Raw genomic sequence first — 19,986 nt, forward strand, 5'->3', positions numbered from 1 at the left:
GCAAGACCTGTTCCTGGTTCTCGGGCCTACTAAGGTTTGTACCCTGCAGTTTAGTTAATGTGGCAAGCAACCCTGGCACTGTGGAGTGGCGCAATGCTTGCTGCCCCACAGGAGTAGGCACGGGACGCCCTGTGGCTTCACTGCTACCTTGCTCCCCAGAACCATTCCCCCGACCTCGCCCACGGCCTCGTCCACGTCCCTTTCCGGGAGCCTTGCGCATTTTGAATTCCTAGTTAGAAATTGGCACTGTATACCAGTAGTAAAAATTGTGGGTGCACGTAACCCCAATATATTCTTTGAATTCCCAGTCAGAAACTGGCACTATATGGCAGTAGCAAGAAATGAGGGTATTTGTATTCCCAATATACTCTTTGAATTCCCAGTCAGACAATGGCACTGTATACCAGTAGTAAAAATTGTGGGTGCACGTAACCCCAATATATTCTTTGAATTCCCAGTCAGAAACTGGCACTATATGGCAGTAGCAAGAAATGAGGGTATTTATAACCCCAATATATTCTTTGAATTCCCAGTCAGACAATGGCACTGTATACCAGTAGTAAAAATTGTGGGTGCACGTAACCCCAATATATTCTTTGAATTCCCAGTCAGAAACTGGCACTATATGGCAGTAGCAAGAAATGAGGGTATTTGTATTCCCAATATACTCTTTGAATTCCCAGTCAGACAATGGCACTGTATACCAGTAGTAAAAATTGTGGGTGCACGTAACCCCAATATATTCTTTGAATTCCCAGTCAGACACTGGCACTATATGGCAGTAGCAAGAAATGAGGGTATTTGTATTCCCAATATATTCTTTGAATTCCCAGTCAGACAATGGCACTGTATACCAGTAGTAAAAATTGTGGGTGTATATAGCCCCAATTCTATTGCTAGGGGACTTGCAGGGTATTTCTGGGGTGAAGGTGGGGGGGCACACCTTTGGAACGGGTATCGGGGTATATATCGGGTATACGGGAATACACTGACAGTGTATTCCATTCAGGATCCTGGGAAAGCTGGGTTGCGGCGATTGAGCCCGTCAGTGCCACGTTACACTGACAAGCTTCTCCCTGGAATTTAGCTCTTACAAGAGCTGTTGGTTGTCTTCTCCTTCCTATCCTAGCCTGTCCCTGCCTACCCAGAATCTAAGCCCTAGCTAGCTGGACGGAAACCTCCGTCCTCGGTGAATTGCAAGCTCAGAATGACGCGAACCTGGGCGTCGCTGTTCTTTTAAATTAGAGGTCACATGTTTTCGGCAGCCAATGGGTTTTGCCTACTTTTTTCAACGTCACCGGTGTCGTAGTTCCTGTCCCACCTACCCTGCGCTGTTATTGGAGCAAAAAAGGCGCCAGGGAAGGTGGGAGGGGAATCGAGTAATGGCGCACTTTACCACGCGGTGTTCGATTCGATTCGAACATGCCGAACAGCCTAATATCCGATCGAACATGAGTTCGATAGAACACTGTTCGCTCATCTCTATTTGTTTGCTGTCTGTTACCATGGACATGCGAATGTGAATCAGGATTGTAAGATAGATACAATGTAACAATAAAATCAATGCTTGGATCTTTAGCTTCGCTGTTTGCTGAGGTTTCCTTTGCGGACTTTCTGCCTCCATTATAGGGACACCGCAGCGTTCACACCCCACAGGGCGCCGACCTTAAAAGGCAACTTCAAGTCTATGAGATTCCTGGTGTCTCGGAAAGCTGGGTGACTATACATTCCTCCCTTTCATATCTCATCATGGCAAACCTTTAAGAAAAGTAGCTGAGACCTCTAGTGGGATCTGTCACCGCAGACACTGGCTGTCACCCAGCTTTCCCAGAAACAGATATAAGCGAGATACATCTGGAAGAGGATGACGTTATTATTCTAGTGAGCAGCGGACTATACGGATGATCTTATACATTATATGTTACTCCTTACGGGTCACACAAGTGCACGGTGGGAATGTAAAGCCGAAATCCTCCTCCTATTGCGACTATATTTGTATCTATGGGATAAACATCCTTGGACTTATCAGTTGCGTCTGGGATTCGGGCGACCTTGGCCGCAGAACGAAGCTTCACCCGCCCATATAGAGACAGATTAATAATCCGAGTCCAGACAGACTTATCGCCGTCTATAATCCTCTCTTATTTGTTAAGGGGTAAAAATGGCTGCAATGATATTATATGATATAAAACAGGAGTCAGGACGTCGCCCAGATCCGTGAGACACCATGTGTAATAGCGATATAAGGAGTCCGTTATAAGGTTAGAAGGACATGTAAACTGGGTCTAAGGTAGCTTAAAGGATCTATCCAAGTGTCCAAGAGGGGCCCCACAAGTGTAAGAACGCTGCCGTAGTTAGTGATGCCTGGTGCCAGGACTGCTAGAATATATACATATATTACAGTAAATAATACTGCCATACAGTGCCCAAATAATACCACTGTACAATATCCAAAATACACAACCATAGTGTCCCCTCATACCACTACTCACAATATCAACACAATGTGTAAATAATACCGCCATAAAGGTCCCATATAATACTGCCATATAGAATCCAAATTATACTGCATTTAGTGACCTCATACCACTGCTGTATATTGTTCACACAATGCTGCCATCCAAACCACATAATACCGCCACACAATCCCTCAACAAACCTGCCATACCCTATCCATGTATTATTAATGCTATATATTGCTCAAACAATCCTGTCATTCAGTAAAATAGATAAAACTACCATTCAATGTCTAAATAATACCTCCATACACATCCTAAATAATGCTGCCATACAAAAGCCAAGCTATAGTGTCGTAATGTACCCTCATACCAGTGCTAGATATTGATTGAATAATACCGCCATCCAATGTCCAAATAAAATGACCCATCAGTGTGCAGATAGTATGGCCATATGATACCTAAATAGTACTGCCATACAGGGACCCTGATTAATTGCTAAATTTACCACTAATGAATCCCAGCCCTGGCCATAAATATTAGTCACATATAATTCCTTTGTAACGTGGCTCCTCCTGCCATTGTGAGGCTTCTTATTGCTGTGCCGACCTTAGAAGACTCTCTGCTTCACCTCGGAGACAAAACTCTGGCAAAAGACATAATAAAGATGAATTCAATGGTGGAGGTCAGTAATGACGTGGTCAGTGTGTCAGTCTTCACCGCAATTCTGGTATTCTATTCCACAACTAGAGGTCAGGGTGCGCAGTCATGTAGGTCATTTCCAGAGAGGAGGGTGCTAGGAGATATATTAGAGTGTCACAGGTACCAGAGTCACTCTCGGGCTCTACTTTTTGCCCCCATTAGTATCAGATCACCGGGGACTCCGGGAATGAGTAAAATATGTGAAGCTCCTGTGTCGGGCCGTGGCAGCAGCACAACAAGGTCCCTGTGCTGGAGGCCGTCGCGTGTGTGGGACCGCGCTGTCCTGACGCCTCTGCCAGGTTGTGGCTGTACCTGGACTGCCAGGAACTAATTTAACTCCGCAGTGTCCAGATGGGATTATTGGTCTTTACAACTTTCCAAGGGGGCGGCCTGGCACCTCCAAGGGTTAAAGACCCCAAAAATAGGAGCTCAAGTAAAAACATCTTATAGGATATGGAAAAGCTTAGAAGGAAAATCCCAACACAACTGGAAATTCAGCCGGCGGCCAGGGGGCCGACTGAAAACTGGACTTCAAAAATTTCACAAGATATTTCCTCCAAATTCAAAAAGTTGTCCCAAATAACTCCCATGTAAAGCCGGAGCCCCAGGATTGGTGGGGTCTGACACCTGGCACCCAAACCGATCAGCTATTTGACCCTGCAGTTGCGTGGGTGCCACAGCCAATGACGTCACATTCTTTGATTCCATTTGCAGCCACTATATAAGGGGCGGCGCTGTGCTAGATAGTCAGTGCAGTGGTCGGATCCCTCCTCCATACAGCTGATCTGTGGGGGCTCCAGAGGTTTGACCCCGCCACCCCGATAGTGATGACCTATCCCTAGTACAGGTCATTAAGATCATAATACCAGAAGACCCCTTTAAACCCTAATGTGGCAAAATACATTGTCCAATGGGTATCTTTGCCCCAATAACTTTTTTCCAAAAATTTTTGTAAAAATTTTTTTTTTTTTTTTTTACAAATACAGAGAACCCGGAATGTAACAAGAGACAAGACACGGAGGGATAGAATAATTATCCATTATGAGCTTTTATTTTAAAAAGCATCTTTGTACAGCAATTTTTGCAAAAGAAAAAAAAAAATTGATTTTGTATTCTACAAAACGAATAATATTCTTTTTTTTTTCCCTCGTTTTTTTTTTTCTCTTTACAGTATGAAACATTACAAAAATACTGACAATTTCCTTTGTTTTATACAATTGCCACTAGTTATAGTGAAATTACTACCACAGATCTAACAAGATTTTTTAGTTGACTATACAAAAAAAAAAAAATTAAAATTGTTGCTTTTTTTTTTTTTTAATTTTAAGCAGCAAAAAAAATAATAACACAGGTCGAGACACCGTTAATGATCATAGTGGATATATCTAAAAATTATTTTGTTTTTTTTGTGTTTTTTTTTTCCTCTTTTTCAAAAATAATATTTTACATAGTTAATTTTTTTTACTGTTTTATACATTATTTATATAATATATAATATAAAAAAACAACAAAAAGATCAGCTCGCTCGCTATTGTTGAAATGATAGGACGGATTGTAGTTTATAGTTTTGTCGTTAATATCGCGGTCAATTTATACCGATATAGATAATCCCTTTAAAGGTTACAAAATTTTTTTTTTTTAATATATATATATATATATGCCTTGAAATCCTTACTTGGTTCGGAAAACACTTCATATTGTGTGGTTGGTGGTGTGAAATGTCATGACTCTATCAATGAACGTCGACGCGATTGGACAGACGACAATGGGTTCGGGTTCGTAATACCGTCCAGCGGTACCCCAAAAACTGCTGTAGGTCATGTCCATTGGGTGTCAAACCCAAAGTCTATAGTGCTTACAAAGTCTCAAGCAAGACAGGCCACCCCATCTAAGAGTCTTCTGGCCAAGAGACGTGTTGGGTTTGTGTTGGGGACGTCTTGCCGCTTTCTAGAGGTACGGGAAGGGCGACAACTTAGTGGGAACGCCTGACTCGGGTTTGGCAGGGTCAGTGATGGGTTTTCTATATATCTATACATATATAAGTTTTGTTTTGTGTAAGAAGGTCCATCGGCTATGGTCAATCATGAAGACACCAACCCCATCCATGAGTGGCGGATGGTCTTACGACATACGAGTGCTATGTCTTCTATACACCTCTATATAGTGCTATCCTTACGTATCAGCTTTACTAGAAGATCTATAGTCAAAGATGACTCCCTTTCTTTGTTTTAAGTTTAGAGTTCATAACTTTACGAACAATAGGTTGTTCATTAAAACATGAACAGATAACGACCAATTGTACATCTGGAATTCCAAGTCGGCGTTTCATCCTCGCTTGGCCGCCCGTCAGTCTGAACTTCCCCGACGTTTTTTTTGCCACGTTGCAATCGAAAGGCCTCATAGCAGACATTTTTTGTTATATTTTTTGAGTCTCCGTTTGGTTGGGTCAAAGAGTCTTTCTCTACATTCTACTGTCTGATGAGATTGGAAAGCAGCAGGTCAATGAATTCACTGTCAGAAGTTCTTCTGCATTCGGCTCACGGTGGGTTTTTTTATACAATATTTCGGTCAATTATGTCCACAGGTGACAGAGAGTCTTTCTTCACGGGAGGGGGAGTGGGAGAGGTTTTCCTCGGTGTCTTGAAGAGGTCGGATACGAAAAACACCTGCAAAGAAAAAGACGGTTAATTGTATCAAAAATTGCACAAAAATTTTAGAAAAAATTTAAGTCGCCAAACTGTAGATTAAACTTCTATGAGGTTGTCGTTCTTCTATATATCCCACAGCTGGAATAATACCTCCCGCTCCCTGCTGACATCTAGGTCAAAACCAATGCAAGGAAGAGATATTTGGCCACGATTTCCTGAATACCCAATAGCGGAAGCCGCCTGCAGGATGTGAAATAGACGACATTTAACATATCAGGGCTGGGATAGAGTCACAACGGAACCGAGGGGTGTGTGCAGGGAAATCACCGGCCAGGTCCACCTAGCTTCCTACAGAGAGAAGTGTCAGCTGGGGACAGCACACAATGCAGGCGGAAAAATGTGTAGGATAAGAAAAAAAAACCCTCTCCCCCCTCCGGGGTCATCTGTGACTGCTGTGTTACTGCTCAATTTTACAAGAAGTTCTGTATGTTGTTACTACACAGCTTATTTTTGCTACAAGTAACCGGAGGTCGCAACGGACATTTGCACGTTGGCTTTGGAATTTTTGACATTATATAATGATTAGAAAAAAAATATACTCATGTCATGTGGCCATATATTGTCAAGTCTACAATCTGATCTAGGAGCTGTCCTGGGGTCCCGGCATCTGATAGCGATACTACATTTTTGTCAGAGAGGCCTCAGTTGTTTCATGCCCTGTGTTGGTAGACAATGCAATTTTCCAAAGGTCAAGAAAGGACTTGATGACCGCTCAATCACACATGGAATCTAAATTGGATTAGTACTAGCCGATTTTGGTGGGACCGAATAATTTAGGAAAAGTATATTGACCATGGCTGGCTTTCATTGTCGAAGACCTCTTGAAATAGGTAGTGATAGATAGACATCTTGGTCAAAAGACTAATTGGCAGCCTGTCTAGTTTTTGGTTCCAAATAGTTGATAGATGGATAAATAATGGATGGATGACTGGTTGGTTGGATGATGGATGGAGTTCCGTTTTGCTTGTTGAGCAAGGCATCTGCAAAAACAAGCAGCAAGGTTGGGGTGGAGAACCTTCATGTCCTCCATGAGAACCTTCATGTCCTGCATGTCTTCTATAGGAGATGAGTGTCATGTCCACCATGTCTTCTGTAGGAGATGACTGTCATGTCCACCATGTCTTCTACAGGAGATGACTGTCATGTCCACCATGTCTTCTATAGGAGATGACTGTCATGTCCACCATGTCTTCTATAGGAGATGACTGTCATGTCCACCATGTCTTCTATAGGAGATGACTGTCATGTCCACCATGTCTTCTATAGGAGATGACTGTCATGTCCACCATGTCTTCTATAGGAGATGACTGTCATGTCCACCATGTCTTCTATAGGAGATGACTGTCATGTCCACCATGTCTTCTATAGGAGATGACTGTCATGTCCACCATGTCTTCTATAGGAGATGACTGTCATGTCCACCATGTCTTCTATAGGAGATGACTGTCATGTCCACCATGTCTTCTGTAGGAGATGACTGTCATGTCCACCATGTCTTCTGTAGGAGATGACTGTCATGTCCACCATGCCATCTATAGTAGATGACTGTCATGTCCACCATGTCTTCTATAGGAGATGACTGTCCTGTCCACCATGTCTTCTAGAGTAAGTAGAGTAATTTACTATATATGTGCAATTCTTTTCAAGCCTCTCCAGGTATTCGGAGTGACAGGCCTGGAATTGTTCGCTCACTAATACGTTGCACTTTGTCTTTTTCGGCAGCTGTCGACCATTTCCCTATGGCTGGAGGTTATGTAAACAACTGGCAGAGCTCATGAAATACAACCTCTGCAAATTCTCCTCTCCGGGTCACACAATGAAGGGCGGCGAATACAGACCAAAGAGAGAGGAGAGGGAAAAGCTTCTTGCACTGGGTTTGGTCCACTTCCTGCAAAGTGATGTTCTCCACCCAAAAAATAAACTCCGCGGGTCTGCTCCCGGATAGGAATGTGCGCTCATTCCGGCTGATGTGTCAAATTGTAAATTTTTTTGGACCTCTTCATCTATTTTTGCAGATTTTAGTGGAAATCAAACACAGCTCTGGAAACCGTACAGGCCGAGGCTGCCAGGGCGAAATATTAGAGACTTGTGCTGACGCTGGAATTTTTGGATTCTGGAGTTACCTGGAGCCAGATGTGCTCGAAAAATAAGAAATGGGGTTAGGCTCTAGTTCTCTGACCATTCTCGAGGCAGCTGGGTGACAAGAAGTTACAGAATTTGCACCAATTTTTTTTTTTGGGGGTGGGCACTTTTGCAATGTGACTAATGCCCGGACTTGACAATGACTCTCTGTCCTGCGGGCGCGTTGCTGTGTTTTTAGCCATATGGGATATGATAAAGGTCAGCGTGCGCTCACATCCTGCTGCGGGTGCGCGGGTGACAGTGTACATTTCCTATAGAAATATGATGGTTTCATGACAGCACAAAGCGCCGGCGGTGAAATATTATCACGCCACCATCACCCATAGTCAGGAAAGATTCAGCCCTACGTCCGGGAAGGAATGACCTCAGTCTGTGGCTGCAGCTTTGTATGAGCGCTGACATTTGTGCGACACTGAAGAGCCTGCGGCAGCGATGGTGGCGTCCACAACACAATAACTTGTCAGTGCTCAGTCCAACAAAGACCCACAATGACTATTTTTGACACGACTGAGCCAAGTGTTGCAAACGTGTTGCAGTCGGCGCCATTTGCAACAACACGGCAGCCCATGTGACACTATGACAGTACGTCTGTGTCTTCTCAGGTCTTTCGTAGTGCAGAATGTCAGGGCATTGTGTAAGAACACACAATGGTTTACGACCCCTATGGAAGACCAGCTGTTTCCTACGTGGTGGTCATACGTCAGCCTATAAAAACCGCTTTGTCCCCAAACGTTTTACAAGACTGGGACGATCTGCATGGAAACGGGAAAATAAACATGCGATGACATTTGTAGAGGTCACCAGTACGCCGGTAGACAACAATTACGAGAACGTGTAGGGGATGGATCAAGAGACGCAATGGACGTGACGTGGCCGAGCTATGGGATTGTAATTGGGGTCAGACACATGTAATATCGTTATTATGCTTAGGATACAAGATGTCGTTGGGTGCACAAGGCCTCAGCCTTATAGGGGCACATGGTCAATAGCCATGTAACAGTAACAGGGGTCCGATACTTATATTTAGGGTTCATGGTGTCTTTGGGTGCACAACAAGACCAGGACTCCATAAGAGCACCAGAGAGTCACAACTCACGACGCTCATAGAAATCAACTTCCGTGATGGAAAAGATATCACATGACTCAAACCTTCGGACTAGACTTGCACCAGGTAACAAAATCTGACGTAGCCCAAACCTTATTCAGTGGCCATGAAGTGGAACTGGTAATTGGGCTAACAAAGTGGGAAATTCTGACCAATGGAAACTTCACAAGTCAATGGAAACTTACAGTCCATCAGTGTACATTGCATGACTCAACTCTTGCAAGTAGACTTGAACCATGGACTTGGCCACCAAAAAATTCTCAAGTAGCCCAAACAAGTCCTTATTCAATGGCCATCAAGTAGAACTCATAATGGGGCGTCTATGTTATCAAAGCGAGAAATTCCAACTTATGGAAAGTTCTTCAAATTTCTCTCAGTAGCTGCAGAGCTAATTCGTGGAAAATTGCCTATGCCGAGTTCCTTGCCCCCCTTCCCTTCACGGTCCAGACCTACAACTGAGTAAATTGCTGCCTGTGTAATCTGGAGCATTTTCTCCGGTGTTTTTCTTTTGTTGACCCAGAGCCTCCATCTCTGATAAAACTGCAGACACGACCTGATTACACGATCATTTTTCCACTCTGCTCCTAAATTAAGTGGTAACACATGGCCGGCAGCTCGTTAAAAAAAAGCCAGTGGCGGCCGGGGCGCTGCTTGTTGTGTAAACTGCCTGAGAACAAGCAATGTGGCTGCAAGCGGCAATCATGGTCAAGTGGTTAGTGCAGATCTACAATCTGGAGGGTTCTGTTACGTCTCCAATGAAAACAAGCTGGCAGAGGTTCCCAGGGCAGGCCTGTGCTGGCGCGGGGGGCACAGACTTGTACTCAGAAATTCTCAGGGTTACATTGGCCAGAGACTCCAGATTATTGCTGCTGGAGACGCCAAATTTCACGGGATCAAGCTACGATGACATCTCCTGACTCATCTGTTTTAGTGAATTCTTGCATGAACAACCATAACATTTTCTTAGAACTCTGTATTGTGCTGTTCCTCTGTAATCCTTCCTGGCAACATATGAATAAATTGCCATTCCTCTTGTCAATAGAGTTTGTCTCGCTGTCAGAACAATGTCAGGCTTTGTCGTTTCACACTCCATGGGGAATGAAGAACCTCAGCTGTTAATTTGCTCATTCATTTCCAATTTCCAGGAGGAAACACACAACGTGCAGGTTTAAAGGGGATCTTCTACTAACCAAAACTCTTTGCATCCTTTAACAGCCGACCCTCTGCTGACTTCAACACAGTTGGAATTCTCTCTCTAGCCTGTACCATTCCTGAGCAATCCGCTCTATTAGTTTCAGCTTGTCTACTGTCGAGTGGGCGGTGCCTGACTCTCAGCTCCTGTCTAGGACCGCCCACCTGATGGTAGGCAGCCAAAATGGGTGCAGAAACTAACAGTATTTGCTCCGGAACGGTGGAAGCCAGAGAAAAAAATTCCAAATGTGCCAGAATTAGAGGAGGGGCAGCTATCAAGAGCTGAAATAGGCAAGAGCGGTGAAGGGTCCCCTTTAAGAAAGATGGTAAATGGCAAATCCAAGTATTTCCTAAAATAGACTATTCAGGAGAGTTGAGAAATCCCCTTTAAGTCAAGGACTAAGGAGATACAATGTATCATCATCATCAACAATTACAATGTATCTAGATATGGTATGAACTGGGAATCCTCTTGGAAAGATCTACCCTGTGATTTTCGGACATGGCTCAATATACTTCAAGGCTCTTAGTTTGGGGCAAATTAATACAAGTCCTGTAGTAGCCGTGTGTAAAGTAGTCCTAGAGATAATACAAAAATTCACATCTAAAAACAGAGGTCGTGCCCTTAGGTCACAAGGATCAGATTGATCGCCGCTCCTGATCACCATCTTTGCTTGCTGATATATTTTTTGATCCTTCCACCACGTACGATACTTACTATGCAATAAGCCACCAGAGCTCCCTGCACGAAACCAGCCAGCACGTCGGTGGGGTGATGCTTGTGGTCTGAGACTCGGGACAACCCTGTGTAGAAGGCCATCATGAGGAGCGTGAACTGCAGCAGGGGGCGTAGTAGGCGGGCTCCTCTCCATGTAAATCTGGACTGGAGGTAAAACTAGTGAAGAAGAAGAAGAAGAAGAAGAAGAAGAAGAAGAAGACAACCATCAGAGCCAAATAATCACCAGCATATACATGAATGATACAGTTATAATCTGGCCACTAGGGGCGCTGCAGCAGAAACCGGGCTCCTAATATAGCCAAAATTACATTTACTGGGAAAAACCAACAGAAGGAGGCCTAAGGCAAGTCAAGGCCGGGAGATCCGTCACTATGGAGGATGCCGCCGGCTTGTAAAGGTCTAGGCCAAGGAAACCTCTGTGAGCTCCGAGGCGCGAGGTTATTTCTGAATCAGAGCAGAGCGTACAAGAAATAAATCAAATAAAAACATAATATCGTTTCCAAAATTGTATTTTTTTTTTTTTATTTTATTTCAGTTAAAATTTACAAAAATATTAAAAAATACTCAAACTACTTTACAAGGTAAACTTTGGGACACGAGGTTACTTCAGAGTCGGAGGGAAGCATCAGCTTTTAAGGAAATCAAAAACACAATATCATTTACTCAACCGTAATTTAATTTATAAAATTAAATTGACTAAAAATTGAAATTAAGATAAAATATTCAAACATTTTTCGTCTAGGCCAAGGAAATTACAATCCAACCTAAACTCTGAGGCGCGAGGTTAGTTCTGATCCCAGTCAAAAATCCATCAAATGCATAAAATATTTGATCTAAAATTGTAATTTAATTTACGAAAATACCTAAAATGGAAATTTTGAGTTTCAAAATTTTTTTTAAAAAGAAATTTAGGCCAAGGAAACTTCTAAACAAAATAATCTCAGAGGGGCGAGGGTCATTCTGAATCAGTCATGTTAACATCAAACACAACAATTAAAAAAAAATAATAGAATTTCCAAATTTGTAATTTATGAAGATTCCTAAAAAAAATGGAAATTTTAGAAATGGAAAGTTTTCAAAAATGTACATGGATTCCAAATCTCCCTGCAGATAGTGTCCTGAGTAGGGGACTCCACCACCAATGTCCTATAGAAGGTTACCCCTTTAAGACCTCCGTGTGGCCCGAAACGTGAGTGTACATTGAATCTATATATATGTATATTTGTATACGTTGCGAGAGGTTCATTGTTGCTATTTCCCCTTGGACTCGGGCCCAGGACACTTGTCAGATTTCTGTGGGAACCTTCTGAAACAAAGGGGAAGACATGCAGGGAACTTGGACTTTTGTCCCACAAATCAAAAAGTTTTGGACATGAGCAGGTTGGGATGAGCACAACAGGAGGCCGATAAGACCCCCGATGGACCCCTCCCTTCCTATAGGAAGGAAACCAAGGGTAAGGCCTGGACGCCGCGGCTGGAGGTGACCTGTATATATATATATATATATATATATATATATATATATATATATATATATATATATACCTTCATACAATCGGCAGGAGAGTCCTCGGGGGGATTGGACATGTAGAGGTCAAGAGCCACAACACGGCCCCAAAAACTACAAGAAGTTGTTACAAATGTATCTGTAAGGAGGTTTCATTGACAACCCCAGCTAGTCACCCGGCTTTCCTAGGATGGCAGCGGAGGGAGATACCACCCAGACCTCACATTGCTGTCATCTAAATTAAACTAAATTTTTGCCTTTTTACAAAAATCGCCACTTTTCCCAGTTTTTCCGCTTCCTGCCTCTGCTTCTATTGCCGCCTGTTCCTGGTCAACCCTGATTTTGCGATTTTTCCTGCAAGCTCTGCAGCTTTTCTCTCCGGCCCCCGGACAGATGACGGATTTCGCTTGTCTCGGGGTGACGTCAAATGGCAGGGGCTTTGGCTTCCTAGCGCTGCCCTCTATGACACAGGATCTGAGACTTCCTCTGTCACGACTTAGTCAGCGCCTGGTCATTACAAGCGGTCGTCTATAAAATCCGAGGTGACTCGCGTGTCAGGGTCGGTCAGCGAGGGGGAAAGTGACAGACAATGCGGTTACATTATTTATTTCTGTATGTTGCAAAATAGTATCAAATGTTATGACCTAACGTATAATAATAGATTTAAAGGGACGGCGCCTACAAGATGTCCTATTAGAGGGCTGATAGAGGGTCTGTGCTTGTATGTCATGGCATGCTGGGGTTTGTAGTCCTCTTTCATATGCCTAATTCTGGTTTACACGCGGTCATGTGATTGGGAAGGGGGGGGGGTCTATGTGGATGGATACACAGACATAATAGCCCGGGGTGACACTCATGACCCTGAAGATTTTTCCGGTTGAGTAAAACTTTAATGACATCTGATAAATTCCGGGCGACGATCTCTGAGTCAATGTGTAACCGACCAGATCAGGGAATATTTAAGATCAATGTCCCCCTATAATTATGCAGAACATACCCATTCCCAAAAGATATCCACATTGCCATAATGTTGCCCTATACCCCATTTACACCCGTTTTCTCTATATCTGACATGTGTCAGTCTGTACTGCAGTACTTGCATTCTATTCATCAATCAGCAAGCTCAGCTATAGGGAGCAGCAATGCAAAGCAGATAATATGTGACTATAACCAGTAACCTGCTGGGAGTTGTAGTTGCCGGGGACACACGTGGCCTATATTTGGCTGGCGGCCGGACACCCCCGCAGCTCGCCTGTTTATATTACAGCTGCTGGAATTCCCATTGTTTGGTAATGAAGCAGTTTTAGTTGTCAGAGCAAATATTAAAGTGATTACAAAATGTTCGGACCTGGGATATTGGGATGTGGACGCCGGACCGGGACCCCCTGACCCTACGATCACCTGCAGGGGGTGACTGATGGGCACTCTGATGTATGGCGGTGGCAGCAGAGGTGCGCGGATCCATCAGAGTCATGGCAGCAGAAATAAGGGAGGTGAAACATCTGTCAAACAATAACCCGACACAGCTCTGCGAGGGCGAGGGGCGAGGATCTGGGGCGATGAATCATTAACATGACATGACACCGCCACTTATCTCTGTAGATGTTCAATATCCTCATCCTGTATCCTGATACATTGTCATCCAGATCGATAATAGAAAAAATACACCCAGCTTCCCTAGAATCCTGAGCGGCATATCTGGGGGGGGGGGGGGGGGGTAATCACTACAAAACAAGGCAGACTTACTGATCACCAGTCAGGAAAAGCTGGGTGGTAATGCCTGTGAAGGCAAAGACAGTGGTAGTCACCCAGCTTTCCCAGACACAGATAAGACCACGTGCTATCCTGACCGAACCCTAACATAAAGGTTATGTGTCACATGACCCACTGCTGTACAGCCCTTAGAATTTAGCAGGGGGCAGATCTCACCTCTTCTGCCCCCTTTCTGCCCCCGCTAGGGGATATCTGGGGAAAGGACTTTTGTCTCCTGGTCCAGCTCTGATAGGACAATATAACCCAAGCGGACCCAGCCCTGGGGAGACTTGCCCTTTAAGGGGTGAAATGAAGACCCCCCCCCCCTAGACTATGATCTATAGATCAGGGGTGTGACATTTAAAGAGCCAGCGTCCCATTATACGGAGTCATCGCCCTGTAGATCTCCAGGTGAACGGCCGGGTGATTCATTCGTAAGGAAGTCGCCGTTTCTCCGAGATATCGCGTCCTGTATACACACACAGACTTCCAGTATCTTATCTCCTGGTGTTTATAGCTCTGAGCCATCCAGCAGGCGGGGGACGCCCGGTACACCCCGATATTCTACCGCTATCCCGCTGCCAAGTGCTCTGATGTAATATCTGGCCCGACAGGTTCTACCGCGGTAATTTCTGAAAGGAAAAATCTGAACGCTGGCCAAGCTCACACGCTACCTGCCAAACTGCACCGACTGCTTACAAGCAGGTCTCAGGAAAAACATGACATCTCCCGTCATACTCCAATCACAGCCAAAGCTGCATCCGGAAATCTCCTGCTACTAGAGAGCAGAGCAGTGTGGGAGCGCAGCTCTGGAGGTGACTGGAGCAGATTTCAATGAAACCACACTTTAATGCTTCCAGGTGACTTTGGTGTCAGCCATTGCCGGACCCCCCCCCCCCCCCCCCCCCCCCGTCTTAAAGGGGCAGTAATGAGGTAAGCCTCCTATCTGACACGGGGTTGTATATTTTTCTAGTAATTATATAGAGAGAAGCGTTTCTATAAATAGCAGCCGCTGTTCGGTCCTCGGACACCTCCGAAAATGGAAGTCGGGGGCAAAACAAAACTTTCATTCAGCAAAAGAAATAGGTCAAGTTCTGTTTTAATAAAAGTTGGGGGAAGGGGCTTAAAAAAACAGCACAAAATAAAAGTGACGGCCGCTCTAGAGGGGCTGAGCTGCCCAAATGTTTTCATAGGACCCGAGCTGGGCCGGGGGTATCAGGGCTGGGGGGGGGGGGGGGCCGCAGCACCTTCCCCTCTAACACCTGCGGCAGGTAATATTTACGGCCCGGCAGCGAGGAGTCGGGGGCTCAAATCATTTTCCAGACATTAAGCAAAATAAATACCATAAAACGGAGGAGAGAAACTTCTAGAACACAACAGCCCTGTGCGGACGGGCGCAGCCTGCAGGGGCTGCTTATGAATGGGTTAAGTGTCTGCCCCCCCGAGATTTGTGCAAAAAATCATAAAAATAAAACTATGACATGTCACCTAATGGGCCGATCTATCCAGAATATAGAAAACCAAACTATCCAGAATATACAGTATATAAAGGGCCGATCCATCCAGAATATACAGTATATAGAAGACCGATCTATCCAGAATATACAGTATATAGAAGACCGATCTATCCAGAATATACAGTATATAAAGGACTGATCCATCCAGAATATACAGTATATAGAAGACCGATCTATCCAGAATATACAGTATATAAAGGAGCGATCTATCCAGAATATACAGTATATAAAGGACTGATCCATCCAGAATATACAGTATATAAAGGACTGATCCATCCAGAATATACAGTATATAGAAGACCGATCTATCCAGAATATACAGTATATAAAGGAGCGATCTATCCAGAATATACAGTATATAAAGGACTGATCCATCCAGAATATACAGTATATAAAGGACTGATCCATCCAGAATATACAGTATATAAAGGACCGATCTATCCAGAATATACAGTATGTAAAGGACCAATCCATCCAGAATATACAGTATATAACGGACTGATCTATCCAGAATATACAGTATATAGAAGACCGATCTATCCAGAATATACAGTATATAAAGGACTGATCCATCCAGAATATACAGTATATAGAAGACCGATCTATCCAGAATATACAGTATATAAAGGAGCGATCTATCCAGAATATACAGTATATAAAGGACTGATCCATCCAGAATATACAGTATATAACGGACTGATCCATCCAGAATATACAGTATATAGAAGACCGATCTATCCAGAATATACAGTATATAAAGGAGCGATCTATCCAGAATATACAGTATGTAAAGGACCAATCCATCCAGAATATACAGTATATAAAGGACTGATCCATCCAGAATATACAGTATATAGAAGACCGATCTATCCAGAATATACAGTATATAAAGGACTGATCCATCCAGAATATACAGTATATAAAGGACCGATCCATCCAGAATATACAGTATATAAAGGACTGATCCATCCAGAATATACAGTATATAAAGGACCGATCTATCCAGAATATACAGTATGTAAAGGACCAATCCATCCAGAATATACAGTATATAACGGACTGATCCATCCAGAATATACAGTATATAAAGTACCGATCTATCCAGAATATACAGTATATAAAGGAGCGATCTATCCAGAATATGCAGTATATAAAGGACCGATCTATCCAGAATATACAGTATATAAAGGACTGATCTATCCAGAATATACAGTATATAACGGACTGATCTATCCAGAATATACAGTATATAGAAGACCGATCTATCCAGAATATACAGTATATAAAGGACCGATCTATCCAGAATATACAGTATGTAAAGGACCAATCCATCCAGAATATACAGTATATAACGGACTGATCCATCCAGAATATACAGTATATAAAGTACCGATCTATCCAGAATATACAGTATATAAAGTACCGATCTATCCAGAATATACAGTATATAAAGGAGCGATCTATCCAGAATATGCAGTATATAAAGGACCGATCTATCCAGAATATACAGTATATAACGGACTGATCTATCCAGAATATACAGTATATAACGGACTGATCCATCCAGAATATACAGTATATAGAAGACCGATCTATCCAGAATATACAGTATATAAAGGAGCGATCTATCCAGAATATACAGTATATAAAGGACTGATCCATCCAGAATATACAGTATATAAAGGACCGATCTATTCAGAATATACAGTATATAAAGGACTGATCCATCCAGAATATACAGTATATAAAGGACCGATCCATCCAGAATATACAGTATATAAAGGACTGATCCATCCAGAATATACAGTATATAAAGGACCGATCTATCCAGAATATACAGTATATAAAGTACCGATCTATCCAGAATATACAGTATATAAAGGAGCGATCTATCCAGAATATGCAGTATATAAAGGACCGATCTATCCAGAATATACAGTATATAACGGACTGATCTATCCAGAATATACAGTATATAAAGGACCGATCCATCCAGAATATACAGTATATAAAGTGCCCACATGTAAGGGGGCTGGAACCTCTGGTTTGTGGAGTTCTAGGCTATGTAGGATACAATATATACAACTTACCACCAGGTACAGCATGGTATACATGGAGAACGAGGCGTGGCCCGAGAAAAACGACTTCCTGTAAAAGAAAAAAAATATAAGATAAGAACACGATGGACTTTTACCAAGGGGGTGTAAAAACTGAGCAAGACCTGAGTCACGGCCTTATCTGGTCACTCATCAGTCTCCAGGACATGTACAGGTAGATATATATAATATATATATACTGACTGTAAACAAGGAAGAGATGTGATACAGGGTGTACTGGGAGATAATGGACCTGACAGACTGAGTCGTGACTAATTCTTACCCGGATGTTGCGGCATTTATTACTTTAGGGTTTATGGATGTCTAATAAATGAAGGTGGGACAGAGATAGCGGAACAGAGAAGAAAAATAATAAGAATTTTGCTATTTTGACTGGACCAGATATGGAGGATATAGCCCAACCCTCAGTAGTATATACTATAGAGACCGCCCCCGAGGAGCTGCTAGGATTAGTCCGGCCCCCTCTTCAGCACAGTCACTCAACATATGGATGGGCAGAAGATAAAAAGCATCAACCTCGAACCAGAACCATAAAAGGGTCCCATTTTGATTTTTCTGGGCCCCTCTATGGACACCAATGCCTAGTCGTCCTCCACCCATCACCTACCTTGCTTCCGTGACTTTACTCTCCACGCCCCGGCACTTATAATCCTGGATATATCCAAGAGAACAATTGATCTGCGTGAAATCCGGATCACAAACTTCTATGAAATGGGGGCGCAGACGTCCAATCGACACTTTGGCGATGTCTGTGAAGGACTGGCTTATGGCACAGCCGAAGATGAAACATCCGACCTGCTTGTACAAGGCGGAGACGTAAGGATTCTGGATGAACGAATACGAACGCTCCTTCAAGTAGTATATCCGGAAGAACTCGCCCACAATGATCTGCAAAGACAAGGAGCCTTCATTAGTGACCTCCAAGACGATGACAGGCAGAAGAACAAGAGCCAACACCCCCGAGGAGCAGCCAATGCTCAGAAGCTCTAGAAGACCCCAATAGAGAAGATCCTGAACCACATCAAGCCAAAGCTGCCGCAAAAGCAAGATGACCAGGGTGAGGAAACAGATGCTATTGAGAAGACCAACCCATTGGAGAAGACAATCATACTCGGGAGAGTCGATGGAGAAGGAAGAGGATGACTACTATGATGGAGATAATCCAAGGAACCGCGAACCCTGGAGACCCAACCACAAGACAGGACGTTCTGGAGAATCTCTGTCCACTCGGACACCAAAGTCTACGCTACGTAGAAGAGACCCTGTCAGTCAGATGACCCCTTCTATAATACAATATGTCCGTCACTATGACAAGCACATGGCCCGGGGATTATCTGGACATACGAGTGTCTATATGGGGCTTAGACAACCTGCAGCAAATTCAGGCTCATTCAGAGAATCCAGCCAGCCATGAAGCACAATGGCCTCCCCGGACCCCACAACTAAGATATCAGGGCAGAATGTGACTATAATGGAGTGGGCTCCGGCCCGGGCCCTTTCACAGTCCCCCATCCATTACTCCCTATTTACACATGAATGCCGAGATCTGGATCAGTCGGACATCACTCACTTTCCCATGAAGTTATTTTCATCTGGAATCTGTCTGGAGATGAATGAGCGGAAGGAAAGAAAGTCAATGGAGGCGATCAACGGGCGAAGTCTGTATGTAGTGTATATAGGGGATGTGTGTAGTGTATGTGCAATGTCTGTACACTGTGTGTAGTGTATATAGGGGATGTGTGAGTAGTGTATGTGCAATGTCTGTACACTGTGTGTAGTGTATATAGGGGATGTGTGAGTAGTGTATGTATATATTACTGTATATGTTTAGTGTATGTCCAATGTCTTTGCACTGTATATATAGGCTATATGTATATAGTCTATGTATGTAGTGTATAGTGAATGTGTACAGTCTGTGTGTAGTGTATAGTGTATGGTGTATGTGCATAGTTTATGTGTGCAGTATATAGTGTATGTATATAGTCTGTGTGCAGTGTATAGTGTATGTATACAGTCTGTGTGCAGTATATAGTGAATGTGTACAGTCTGT

General features: G+C 43.4%; 1 protein-coding gene across 2 annotated transcripts in view; it reads right to left on the reverse strand.

Annotated features, from left to right (window-relative positions):
- Positions 1 to 4,487: 4,487 nt before the first annotated feature.
- Positions 4,488 to 19,986, reverse strand: part of PLPP3 (phospholipid phosphatase 3) — a 47,049-nt gene continuing 31,550 nt past the window's right edge. For both annotated transcript variants that reach the window (XM_075286467.1, XM_075286466.1), the window contains exons 3-6: positions 18,544 to 18,824; positions 17,910 to 17,967; positions 11,023 to 11,199; positions 4,488 to 5,824 (exon numbers count right to left, since the gene is read on the reverse strand). In XM_075286467.1, the coding sequence (XP_075142568.1) occupies positions 5,711 to 5,824; positions 11,023 to 11,199; positions 17,910 to 17,967; positions 18,544 to 18,824 (630 nt within the window). In that variant the 3' untranslated portion in view covers positions 4,488 to 5,710. The remainder of the gene's footprint in view (positions 5,825 to 11,022; positions 11,200 to 17,909; positions 17,968 to 18,543; positions 18,825 to 19,986) is intronic.

Source organism: Leptodactylus fuscus, chromosome 9 (genome assembly GCF_031893055.1).
Source record: "Leptodactylus fuscus isolate aLepFus1 chromosome 9, aLepFus1.hap2, whole genome shotgun sequence".
In the NCBI taxonomy this organism is placed as follows: Eukaryota; Metazoa; Chordata; class Amphibia; order Anura; family Leptodactylidae; genus Leptodactylus; species Leptodactylus fuscus.